The sequence below is a fragment of the Vipera ursinii genome (assembly GCF_947247035.1).
Source record: "Vipera ursinii genome assembly, chromosome: 4".
Lineage (NCBI taxonomy): Eukaryota > Metazoa > Chordata > Lepidosauria > Squamata > Viperidae > Vipera > Vipera ursinii.
In genome coordinates this window covers 67,977,500-67,991,589 of record NC_139514.1, presented here as the reverse complement: position 1 = coordinate 67,991,589, position 14,090 = coordinate 67,977,500, and the positions used below count along the sequence as shown (strand labels likewise).

Below are 14,090 nucleotides of genomic sequence, written 5' to 3'. Positions count from 1 at the left end.
TATTAAAAGATGCCAATGCTGTAATATCAGATATAAGCATCAGCTCACTGCAAGAAACAAAGCAACCGATGGGCAGCATGGCTGTAGTTATAACTGAATAGCTGAGATACAAAATCAACAAACAAGAAAAAAAAACTAAATAGTGCATCACTAACATAGAAGACCAGGCTGGAACACAAGATCAGCAAGCTAAGATCAGATGCAAGCAAGGTAGAACCGATGACAGAAAAGAAGCCGAGTTACAAGAAGACCAAAATGTTTCTGATCAAGAAATACCACCTAGAAACAAGAAAAATTAAGGAAGCACTAGAAATAATAAAGCAGCGAATAACAGCTATAAAATAGTCCTTGACCTGTATGACTACACTGAACCCAAAATTTCCATTGCTAAACAAAACAGTTGCTAAGTGAGTTTTTCCCCATTTTGCGACCTTTCTTGCCACAGTTGTTAAAATGAATTCAGTTCAGTTCTTAATTTAATAACACAGTTGTTAAGTGAATCTGGTTTCCCCATTGACTTTGCTTGTCAGAAGTCACAGAAGGTGAACCATGACCCCAAGAGATTGCAACCATCATAAATATGTGCCAGTTGTCAAATGTCTGAATTTTGATCACATAACAGTGGGGATGCTGCAACGGTAGTAAGTGTAAAAATGGTCATAAGACACTTTTTTCACTGCCATTGTAATTTCAAATGGCCACTAAATGAACAGTTGTAAATCGAAGTCTACCTGTAGCCAAGAACATCAGCAGATATGAAGCTGATATTTGCACACTATAGGCAGCATCTCCAATTTCAGTCGAATCAGAAAAATTTCTACCAATCCGTCAATGGATGGACCTGACCAAAAAAAATACAATTCTGAGCATAGATATGGGACAACCTAAAAAATACAATAAGAATGCATCTTGGCTAAAAGAATAAGAATGGATAAGAATGAAAAAGAAGTGGAAATGAAAGAATTAGTAATAGTAACAGAAATGGTGGAAAAAAGAGCCAGGAAGATCAAGTGTTGGTCAGCACCAGGTGAAGATGAATGAAACGATATGTCCAATTCTCTTGGCTGTAATGATATTGATCCAGATATCCTGTCCAGGTAAAGTCCAGTCAATGGATGGCAGGAGAAGGTCATAGGCAAAACCCCTATGGAACGGCCTTTTCTTGAAGTCAAACTGGCACAACTAGAGTGTCAACATTTCAAAAGGTGTTCAAAACAGAGCTATTTCAAAGGGCCTTGAAGATGATATCACTTCATATCAAATGATACACTGATAGTTCAATATGTGTTTTGAAGTTCTATTTATTCCTCTCTTTATAGGTTTTATTAGTGAAATTATTAATTAATTTCTATTGCATTATCAACTATTGTGTTAAATACTTTTTCAGACCTTAGTGGATTCCTATAGCATGGATATACATATATATGTTCTTTCCATCTAAGGTCTTTGTGTGTGCAGAGACTGCAGCAAATGCTAGATAATCCTACCTTGCTCAGTACCAATTTTGAGGTAGCATTTAATTATAGTTTGGAATTCAGAATATAATTTCAAATTCTGTTTTGCTTAAGATCCTGAAATATATGAGGTATTTAGTATTTGTGCTTAGGTAAAATAACAAAAAACAGATAAATATTATCTTTCAGAAGCCTCAAAATCTTTTTCTGAAAAATAAAATACTGATGAACATTGCAAGAAATATTGTAATTACTATTAAAGTTACATGAGAAAAACAGTGCTCTAGGCTAATATAAACAAGCAGATATAACCTGTAAATCGATTCATTTTTTAAAAGAAATATAAGGATACTGGTAGAAAATTTGTTGCTGAGTTATTTTACTGCTTTCTGGCCATCATTTTTAACAGGTTCTGTGGCTAAGAATTTCTTTACAAAATCTAAACTGCCGATCCCTGAGCTTTCACACATATGGTAAATACTATTTCCTAATTCATAATATTATTTTATCTCTCTCTGTGTGTGTTTTTTTCTATGACTGTATGTAAATCCAGTGCAACAGAAAATGTCTTCAGCAATTGCTCACACTGTGATCCAAGCAAAGCAGAAAGTAAATTAATATTTATTTTATCCTTTTATCTTTTCTGTGTCCTAACAAAATGTGAATGGTACTGTAATCTAAATATGTTCTAAAGAGAATATTAAGGAGCCTAAAAATACAGTAGTTTGAATCATTCAGATAAATATAATTCAGAAATATTAACATCATAAGCTTCACTTCTAGTTTTGCTTATGAAAACATATCCTAATTCTTTTAAACAGTAATAGTTTCACGTATATTAGAATTACTCATTAAAACTTTTTTTGGATGTTACATTTCTAAACTTGCCTAGTTAAACAAGTAAACATCATTAGGAAAATTACTTAAAAGTGTTATTACATATAGCAATTTTTTTAAAATCACAGTAGTTTAATTGTAATTTTATTGCAATTGCAATATATTTTTATTATAAAGTATAATTGAAATTTATATCTGTAATAAACATATTTGAATTACAATTAGAAATCGCATTCATGTAAATGTTAGTACCTGTGTGAGTAAAATGTGATGTAGCAAACAGGTTTTCATTCTCGAAAATAGGATTCTATAATAACTATCTGATTTGTAGGGAACTTAGTGACGTTGACTGTGATGGAGCATTGAGCTTAGCAGAGTTCTGTGCTGCCTTTCACCTTGTTGTTGCTCGGAAGAATGGCTATCTTTTGCCTGACAGCTTGCCAGAGATGCTCTTGCCTGACTATCTTCATGCAGGTAATGTTTCAGTGTTTGTATGTAAGTTTTCAGTTAATTAAAACCGTGTTTTAACTACAGTCTATTTTTATGCAGTAATTATAGGAAAGATGCTCTGAAACTGGGTAATCAGTGTTTGGTCTTTTAATAACAGCAGTGATAAGACTCACTTAACATCGAACCTGTGTGTAGCCAAAAAGCTTGGCTAACATTTGTTCATAAAGTCTGTGTAGTGAAAACCTTAAAATTATTAATTCACAACTTAGAAGCTGGAAGGCCTTTTTGCCCTACAGTGTTCATCTGGATCCTTCCAATATGATTATTTTAAACTGTGCTGACATTTTTAATCTTATATCCATAACCCTGCAATGCACTTTATAGTATTATGTCTCAATAGAATAACAACTTGAAACCATTACTGGATTTCTCTTTAAAGTCACTATTATTGCAAAAAAATGAAAACAAAGTGTGCCTTGGCATGATAGCAACTAATGTAGCTTTTATGGCTCTAATAAGGTTACTGCACTTCTATAAATCTTACTTTCCCAGTGAAAAATCAGTATAGTGACCTTTAGATACTAAAATACTAGTACAGAAAATATTTTATAAGGCTTATTTCCTTATTTGGGTATTGTTCTTACATTTAAAGAGACACTATGACACAAAGAAAGTTGGGAGCTTTATGGTGAACCACCCAGTCAGGACTTCTAAGTTTGTTTAGAAAGATTTAGTACCATTTATACCAGTTTTGTCTGCAAGAGATGAAATAGTCTTAAAATATATTGTCTGTTTTTTAAAAGGTACTTTTTAGTTACAACATTCTGGGAATAATTAGAAATTTCCTACACTTTCATCCCAAATAATGAATGAACAGTGAATGAATAGCATTAACTTATGTATCAAAAACTTTTTACTACTTTCTCCCTAATAGTTTCATTTTAGTTTACCAATCTCCTACAGCCCTAGGATTTCCTTGTAGTCTCCCCTCCAAGCATTAACTAAATTCAGCATCAGCTTAGCTTTTTTGATACATCAAAGTCAACTAAATCTGCTTACCATAACTTATTCATTCAATTTTTAAAAAATATTTTTAATATATGGGAACACTATTCAAATGATAATCACAAAATAAAAAACTCCAGTCTTGTATTATGAAGTAGAAGAGTGGCCAATTGTTATTATTAGGTTACAGAATATACTAAAGTAGAAATCAATGAGAAAATAAGTCTAGAAAATGATTATTAAAAAGATTGAGGTGCTTAACCATCTTTTTTCTTTTTATAGCTTCCCATAAATCTAAAGTTGAACATGTACTGAATTCTTATTCAGAGTCATTGTCAGTAAATCATTCAACAAGAGAGTTTAGTAGGACTGAGGTATGAACAACTCATCTTGTTTTAAAATATTTTAAATTATAACGATGGTGTATAAACAGTTTTCATGTCATAACTTCCTGTAGCAGTTTCTTTGCATCTCTTTGTGCTTCTTTAGTGCATTTATCTTAAGTGGGTTGGTGACCAATTATAAAGCAACAGTTTCTCCTCAACTTTTTTCCTTCATCACTAAAACTTAATTGTTGGCTGGATTGGATTGGCTGGAGGATTGGCTCAAGTGCAGCAGTTCAAATCCTTCCAGAAACCAATGTGAGTAGTGTAAGCACTAAAATCAATGCACCTCTTAAATGGAAGAGGACAAAGTAGAGAAAGAAGACTAGATTCAATTACCTGAGGTTTAAGGCTGAGAAGGTGAACACTGTAATCATAGTGCAGCTGCTAGATACCACAGCTATAATCAAAGTGTAATTTGCTCTGTTTGGGTCCAGCACAGTCAGCCAAAAGAAAACCTTATGAAGGTTGTCAAAGTTGGAGAAATTATGGGAGAATTTTGTTTTAAAAAATACTGAATCCTTGGCAAGAGAAGCCTTGTATCAAGATATGGAGTCAGCTGTGCATTCCTAGAGATCACTTTTGGTCAGCTGGTATCTGATTTTGTAAGTGTAAATGTTAAAGACTTTGCACACTTCATTAGAATTATTGATTTGTTGTTACAAATAGTCAAAATATTATTTAATTCATTCCTGAATTTTTAAAAGTAGAAACAAGCCTTCCTGTACTTTTCTCATTAGAGATGAATATTCATTCTCTCCATCACTTTCTCTTACTTTTCTAAATATAATCAGCTAGAAACTGTATGCAAAGATCCAAATAACTCAGAACCACTGATTCTGCTTGAGGCAACTTCTGTTCAACCAGTTAGCAACCATTTATTTTTTAGAATTATTGATCTAGTCAGTATGTAACAATTCACTTGCATGCCATTTGTGTTATTAATAATATTGTAGCCAATCCTTTCTCACTTAAATCACTTTGAAAATACAATATAAGTTTATTAAGCATGGAAACTAGTACAGTGTACAGTGGGTCCCCAGCAAAGCATTAGCAGCTTGCTAAGCAGACCTGAGGAAAAGCAGAATTACAGTGCATGTACCCTTAGCCTACTACATTGCTCAGGCAAGACAGAAAAAGGCCTACATAGTGTAAATTACTGCATGATGTTAAAATATTTCAGATAAACCATCTGGATTTTCTTTTCATTACTTATTCCTTCTTATTAGGTCAGTATGAGCTAAATTATCTTTCAGATATGGTTACTGAAAATAAACAGTCTGATTTAATGGGATCATTGATTCCTGACCCCCCAGCCTCTTGCCATTCAGGATTAATGGAGCTTATTATATTTATTTAAAACATTTATGTATCCGCCCATTTTTCAACTAACTCTGGGTGACTCCCAATCAAAGACCATAAGACATATAAAAGCACATTAAAACTATGCAACCAAATTGATGAAAGCATTAAAAACAACAAAAACCTGGTGCCAAATCAAAGTTCTAAAGTGTGATTATCTAGACTTCTCCCAGCACTTGGAGGAAAAGCCAGGTCTTCAAAGCCTTACAGAAGATTAAAAGGCTGAAAGCTTGCTGTGAATGTTTTCTTGCAAGGACACTTTAAGCCATTCACGTGGATCTTATTGTATACAGTTGACAGTAAATGTAATTCACATATGTATGGTCCTACCTTTTACTGCCACAATAAAATTATACTTCTGTATTATAGTCAAAGAAAAGGAATTACTGTTGCTCCATGATAGTATTCCTAGTAAGAGGCTTGATGAACTTTAACTATCTAACATGTTAAGGTCTGGTGTTTTACTGGGAGTGAACAGTGCTCATAAAATATTCAGGTTGTCCTCGTGTTTGTCAGGTGTTAATTTGCCATTGTAAGGCAGCACCATTGACAAATTGCAGTCTGTGATAAAAATAATGTTAACAGAATGATACTAGATTGCAATCCTGAGCAAACATATTAGACATCTGTAGGATACTTCTGGGAAAACTTGCATAAGATCATACAACATGTAATACAATTGTATGGCTCTTTTGCTGTACAAAATCAAAGTACCAGCTTATCCTAGCAGTTTTACTTTCAAAACAAAATTATAAAAATAATTAAGGAATTTTAATTTATCCCTAAAAGTATTTTCTTCCACATCTCTCCCCAGATTATTGGCTTCTGTCAGCCTGTAAATTTTTGAATGACCTGACTTCCAACTTATATTTGTGTCTTCTTTCTTTTACTTTTTAAAAAAAAATCTTCACAAATGGATACCTTTCTGCCATAAACAGCCTTCAGTTGATGAGAAACCTGTTAAGGCTGCCCAGATTCAAGATACAGTTACTGATGATAAACAAGGTACAGTTCTAAACTGTAGTCTCAGTTTTAAAGTGGTAATACTTTATACAATTTCTATTGGATATAAAACATGGCTAAGGATCTAGTGCTGTCCTGAAGGAGTACTAAACATGAATCCAAACCAGCCTGGCTGACAGATCATAGGGACAAGGGAAGAGGACAGTGTTCAGGAGACATGTGAGAATTGTGAGGAGGCTGAAAAAGAAATTGAAGGAGCGTTATATCAACAGTAGCAATGTTCATTAGGGGCTAATCCCCAATTTTATCCTTTATTTTGCTTTAAAAGCCACAGAGTTTTAATGGAGGCTTATGTACCATGTTTCTCCAAAAGTAAGACCTACCCTGAAAATAAGACCTAGCTTGATTTTTGGGGGTCCTAATATTAGCTCTACCCCAAAATAAGCCCTAGTTTTGGGGTGAGGCACACCCCCTAAAAATCAAGCGTGGTTGGGAGGGTGGAGCTTAGCATTGCAGCCCAGCCTCCCATTGATCGACACTTGCCTCACCAGAAGGAGCAGCTGCATTCTGCAGCTGAGAATGGAGCTCAGCCTGCATTTCACAGTCAGAGGCCTTTCCAGAAGGCCTGTGTACCCGAGAGCTTGGTTCTCGGCTGCAAATGCCTTCTGGCAAGGCCTCTGACTGCGAAATGCGGGCCGAGCTCCATTCTCAGCTGCAGAATGAAGCTGCTCCTTCGGCCACAGAAGAAGTGCTGTTGTTGCTGCCACTGTGAGGTGAGTGGAAAAGACACACACACCAAAAATAGGATCTGGTGCCTCTTGGAGGCAAAAAGAAAATAAGACCAGGTCCACTTACCGTGTTTCCCCCCAAAATAAGACCAGGTCTTATTTGGGGGGAAACACGGTAAGTGGGCTACTCTTCTCTTTGTAGCTTCTTTTGTATCACCTGGACCCCAGACATCCCCTTCCATGGGGCTGCCCTTGAAAAGTATTCAGAAGCTTCAATTGGTTCAAAATGCAGCAGCAATACTGGTTTTGTGCAGGCCTACATGTACATATGTGTCATCTCTCCTGCAGGAGCTGTATTGGCTGTCAATTTGCTTCCAAGTCCAATTCTAGGTGCTGGTTGTCACCTTTAAAGCCTATATAGCTTAGGACCAGATTATTTGAAGGACTGTCTTTTCCTTGTTACATCTACCTGACCCATCAGAACGGGGAGTCAAGAAATGCTATGGCTACCCTTTCCTAAGAAGAGACCAAGATTTGGTGGGACCAAGAATAAGGGCCTTTTTTGTCATTGCTCCCTGCCTGAGGAACATTTTATTTTATTCATATTTCACACTTCTTAACCACCCATCTCCCTCAGAGATCAGAGATATTGTGTTTGGGTTTTAGTACTGATCTCCCCGAAGTGCAAGTTTTCATTGCTATCTTGGTGGTGATCAATGTTTTTAACAAGATGGCTTCAGTTCATATTATGGTTCCAGAAACTTTATTCTAATTATTTAAGTAATTCATATAATTAATTCATGGGGTCCTTGGTACTGTTGGAGCTTGATTGTTTTCTTGCAGATATTTCATTATTCAACTAGGGTAATGCTCGAAGAGAGTGGAGTTTTTATGACAAGTGCCTTGCAAAGTGTCAATGTTGGTTCCTTAATTAGGCTATTGTTTACTGTTCGATTGTTTGTCTGAGTTAGTAGTTGCTTGACTGGGGTATTGCTTATTGCTTGATTTTAGTATTAACCTTGGTGTTATTCTCTGCTTATCAGGATGTTGATTGCTGTCAAGGAGATGTGGTGTTTTCGCTTTTTAATTTTCTGTTTTGAATGGAACGTAGATGTTGTTTATCTCTGTGTGTCTGTTGATGGCTGATTTGTCTTCCAGGAATTGTCTAGCATTTTGCGACTTAGCTTGGTCTACAATGCTCATAGTTTCCCAATTGAGTCTTCATCATGTGGTTTGACTGCTAGTTGGCTTTCGTTTACTGTATCTTCTTCCAATCACCTGCAAATGGATGGAGAGAGGGAGAAAATCAGTACAACTGTAAAAAAATATTTACGCTCATATCTTTCATATTAAAAGGAATATTAGCTAACTTTGTTGCCTTTAGAAAATAACTTGCCAGTAGTTATTCTCTTTGTGTGATAATTGGCACATCTAGGCAGCTACGATTGTCACTATTGGCTTTCAAACATACCCTCATCCTCTGTTCCATGAATTCATTCTTTCTAGGAGGAATGACAAACAACCCAACTCCTCCTCAAGGAACACCTTGATTTTAGTTCCAGTGATCCATCCAGGTTTTATTATTCTGTGCCCTTCATGTCTTCTCCATCCCATATACCCTCTTCTCCCTCCTGACGGCCTCCCAATAGAAATTTATAAGGAACAAGAAAACATTTTAGGATAACCTTTATTGGATGTGTTTAATGCGGTCCTGGATGAAGCAAAACCCCCAAAGTCATGGTCAGAGGTGAATATTGTCCTGATTCCAAAAGATAACACAGACCATACATCAATTCAAAACTATAGACCAATATCTTTACTTAATTCTGACTATAAGATATTCACAACAATTATAGCTGAGCAATTAAAAAGGTTTTTAAATAATTTTATACCTGTGGACCAGAATGGATTTCTAGCCAAAAGACAAACTAAACACAACATTAGGATAATATTGGACATAATATTACGAAATACATAGTGGACAACAAATGGCGTTATTATTCCTAGATGCCCAGAAGGCCTTTGATAACATTAAGTGGCCATTTATATATCAACAACTTAGGTATATGGATATGGGTGAAAAATTTATAAATATAATAAAGGCAATATATACTAATCAGGAAGCTAAAACAATAATAAATGGGGAAACAATCAGGAAATTTCAAATACAAAAAGGAACACGAGGATGTCCTTTATCCCCATTACTATTTATACTGACACTAGAGGTCCTAATGAGGATAATTAGAACGAACCGCATATAAAAGAATTAGAAATTTAAAAAGAAATTTTTAAACTTCAAGCATTTGTGGACGATTTGATCTTTATTATGGAGGATCCACAACAATCGGGACTGAAACTGTTGGAAGAATTAGATAAATATGGAGAGGTCGCTGGGCTGAAAATAAACAAGGGTAAAACTAAAATCATTGTTAAAAACATGACGAATAAACAGAAAGAAAACCTGGCTAGGATTATGGACATACAAATAGTTAAGAAGATAAAATATCTAGGAATTACTATTACGGCCAGATGCACTTCAATCAAAGAAGACAATTATGACAAAATAGTGAAACAAATAAAAGAAGACCTGGAAAGATGGGGAAATTTGAGCCTTTCATTGTTAGGGAGAATTGCTGTCATAAAAATGAATGTATTACCTAAAATCCTATTCTTCTTCCAAAATATTCCTATACAATTTGATCAAAAAAAATTTGGGAACCTGAATAAATTGACATAAAATTTTATATGGCAAGGGAAAAAACCAAGGATTAAAATGAAACATCTGCAGCATGTTAAAGAAAATGGGGGTTTTGGACTACCAGACTGGGAAACATACTATCATGCAGTGGCATTAATTTGGATTAGAGAATGGATAATTTTAAAGAATAAAAGATTATTAACTCTAGAAGGCCATGATCTGCAATTAGGTTGGCACGCATTCCTATGGAATGAGAAGCAAGGGTTATATCAACATTTTCAAAACCATCAGATTAGACACTACTTAAAATTTGGAATAAAATTAGAAAACAAAATTACATTAAAGGACCAGTCTGATTGTCCACCCTTGAAGCGATAGTCTACCCAAATTTGTTTAATTTTGGAAAACAGTACTACTTACAAGGATATTACAAATGAAATGGGAGAATTGAAATCTAGACAGGAATTAGAACAACAAGGGATAAAATTGGAATGGTGGGCTTACCTACAGATACAAACACGATATGGGAAAGATAAGAAAGAGTGGGGGATAAATATTCAAGAAACTGCATTGGATAAAATTTTATTGGGGCCAGATAAGAAACAAATAAGGAAATTGTATAGTTTGCTATTAGGGTACAAAATGTTTGAGGAACAAGTTAAAGAACCAGTGCTGATATGGGCTAAAAATTTGGGACATGGCATAGATTTTGATATTTGGCAAACTCTCTGGGATAGAAATAAAAAGATAATGCTGGCCTCAGCTTATAAAGAAAATTTATATAAAATGTTTTACCAGTGGCATTTCCCCCCAGCACGATTAGCCAAAATGTACAAGACAAAATCCCCTAGCTGTTCGAAGTGTTCCGAAGAATTAGGCACTTATTTTCATGTTTGGTGGTCTTGTAGTAAGACACAAAAGTATTGCCAAAGAATTCGGACAAGGCTAGAGGAAATATTAGGATGGAGAGTTGAATGTAAACCAGAATTTTTCCTGCCTGGCATAACAAAAGAGAAACATAGAAAAGAAGAGTTATATTTAATAATACATATCATCACAGCAGCGAGAATGACGTTCGCCCAGAAATGGAAAAACAGTGAAATACCGGAAGAGAGTGAAGTGATAAGTAAAATTTGGGCGTGCGCAGAAATGGACAAGTTAACTTTGGAAATTAAAAATAAAGTCATATTACTACAAAATTTGGAATAAGTTTTACTCATGGTGGGATCAGAAAGGAAGGTCACAACAGAAACACACAGGATGCTGATTTCACATATTACTAGAATAAGGTGGTTGATAAGATTGAATGATCTATAACTGTGTATAAATAATATGTACATAAAGTGTATATATGTATATAAAACACAAAAATGATGTAATGACAAGCAGGATTGTCAGACCGTTAACACCTTGTCCAAAGTTTTAAATAATAAAATTTGTTATAAAATAAAAAAGTGAGGATAAGACCTCATGTTGTGCCCCTTGTTAATTCCTTTAGGAACAGCATAGCTATTAGAAATCTTCAAGATAGCACACAGTATGAAAGTTGCAGCTGAGTCAGTGTCTCAGAATAAAATTGCTATATCTTGTAGTATGTAACAATATATGAATTGTTCTGTGTGGATACCTAAATGAGATAACCACCTAATTATAGTCCCAGACAACTCCAGAGTTTCTTCTATGTTATCAAGCAAAATACACCTCATAAGAGTAATTTATGTTAGGAGTTTTATGCTTCTAAGGTACTGTAGAACGAACAGCAACAAAATTCATGAATTTGGATATATTTGGAAGTATGTTTATACTTTACAACCTGAATTTCAAGCTCCATATAATACTCAATTCTTGTTAAGAATGCATATGTCTAAATTCATGTAGAGGTTGGCAGAAAGTAATCTGTATGTGTGTATCACTATCTACTCAATGTAAATCACTACCTATTGACAGATTATCCCACTTTTGAACTATAAAACTGAATATTGGGATACTAATTATGAACCTAGAAGCTAAAAATAATCATAGGTCCCACTCAACATTATGTGTTGTGTTCAATCTGTACTCTTATTATCAAAAAAGGTCAAATTCTTAAAATCTATAATGCCTATTGATTATTGTTTGCTTGTTTTGTTTATAGTTTACTTAAACACTTATAGGGCTAATTTGGGAGAAATGTGAGTTATAATTATGTTAAATAAGTTATTATAGGGTGCAAAAAGTTTCATTATTAGTTCTGCCTCTGATTCACCAAAAAAGTATTTGGGTTACAGTCATTAATTCACCACTAGCATTGCTGCTATACGATTTCTCTTTATTGCAATCAGTTTTCCTTTCCTGTTAGAATAAATAATGCAGCTGAATAATGTAACTTATTGTAATGTGCTTTGAATATTGCTTTGAATATTGGAGAGCTTATGTTACATTGTGTCATTGATGAATAGATATAGTTTGCATTGTGAAAGGAACCTTTCTGCTGCAGAATGAATTGGAATCTAACAAGCTTTGATCCACAGAACAAACAGTTTTGTTTTGTTTGTTGTTGTTTTTTTGCTAATTCATCATTCCACTGCAGCTCATTCTGTTCTGGAAACTTTCTCACTCTCAACAACAGATTTGATTGGTGAGAACACTCAATCCTTAGCAGAGCTCTGTTTGTTGAACACATTACATATATGATAATTTGAGTCTGATTTTAAGCTTTATGCATGAACTTTGCAGAATAATTTGTTTGTAAATTTGCTCTCTTTGTCAAGCATTGTTTCTTACAATGATGCAAAATATTCCCAAGGGTATTTCTAATGGAAATTAATAGTAATAATTTAGTCTCAAATAATATCAAATAATAATTCATTATTTCTTTTCAATTAGGTCTGAAAGTGAGTGGTTCTATCCAAGCAGCACCAAAGGAATTTAAACCTTTCAAAACAGGTAAAGAAAGTTTCTTGCATAAAAACAAATATAGACAGTGGGGAATTTCTAAATCTCTAATATTATGAGAAGAGAAAGTCTTCCCTTTATCAAATCCCCCAAATGGTGTCATATAGAGAAAATTAGTAAAGTCCCCAAATGGTGTCATATAGAACAAAAATGAGTAAAGTCAAGGTTAAAGGACAATGGAGAGTCCAAAAACCAGCAGGATCCAAGCCTAAGGTTTATAACACAGGGCCATTTAACAAGTAAAATTGAGTTTCATTAGCTAGTCTGCCAAACATTGGAATCTGAAAAGCATCCATTGTTCCAGCAGATCTAGAGCCTCAACTAACAGCTTTAGTCTGGTTTCCAAGTCCCATCAAGCTCTTGCTCTGAGTAAATAGTTCTGTTCTCAAGAAATCGTCTACTTTCTTTTGAAAATCCATTAGTTTCAAAGAGCTATCACTTTACAAGGAGTTTCATTATTGGGCTTTTATATGGAATCTTGTTCACTGGATGGCAATAGGTTAGCAATTCCTATTAATGATTCCATTCCAGAACTGTAAAATGTTCTAGCGTCTATCTTAGAATTCAAATTTGTCACATGTAAACCTTAGATGCAGGTTCTTCCAAGAGACAGATTCGATGCTGTTTCTCCTGAATGTTGAAGTGTATCACTGTCAGTACTAGAATGAACAGAATCAATCTATTTCTATTGTAGGGATTCTTTCATGTCTCTATCTGCCAATGTGGTACAAGTGGAACCACATTGTGGTACAAGAGGTTGTGGTCTAGAAATACAAAGATCCACATCTGATCCTCCCTTAGCCGCAGAAGGAAGGGCAGGACTGAATATGTGGGTGACTTTGGGCCAGTCACCCTTCTCAGTTCTAGATTGGGAAGTATAAAGCCAGTCTCCACTAGACCAACATGGTAGATTACAGTCCACAATCTCCAATAAAGGGGCCATCATTCCTTCAGTGGATGGATTTTGACTGATTATACATATAGTTACAATTAAGCACAATAAAAACTCAAGCAATGTAATATTTTTTCTTGATAGCCATTTCATTTTCTTTCTGTTTATTCTACAGATGTTCTGTATAACCTTGGTTTACCTTGCATCAAATAAATTTGGTCATAATACACGTCTTTCCATTTTTACATTTTCACCAAATCCAGTTGACATTTAAAGCTTGAACATAGTCATTATCAACAACTGTCAATTTTGTTTTTCCCTGGGACTTTGCATAGTAATAGCAATAGCACTTAGAACTTAAATACCACTTTGCAGTGCTTTACA

At 34.6% G+C, this 14,090-nt stretch overlaps 1 protein-coding gene across 1 annotated transcript in view; it reads left to right on the top strand.

Moving 5' to 3' along the window:
• REPS2 (RALBP1 associated Eps domain containing 2) overlaps positions 1 to 14,090 on the top strand; it is a gene marked incomplete at its 5' end in the record, with an annotated part of 120,916 nt that overhangs the window by 44,910 nt on the left and 61,916 nt on the right. The window contains 5 exons of the mRNA XM_083361282.1: positions 1,864 to 1,927; positions 2,623 to 2,765; positions 4,029 to 4,120; positions 6,430 to 6,496; positions 12,746 to 12,805. Of these exons, the coding sequence (XP_083217408.1) occupies positions 1,864 to 1,927; positions 2,623 to 2,765; positions 4,029 to 4,120; positions 6,430 to 6,496; positions 12,746 to 12,805 (426 nt within the window). The remainder of the gene's footprint in view (positions 1 to 1,863; positions 1,928 to 2,622; positions 2,766 to 4,028; positions 4,121 to 6,429; positions 6,497 to 12,745; positions 12,806 to 14,090) is intronic.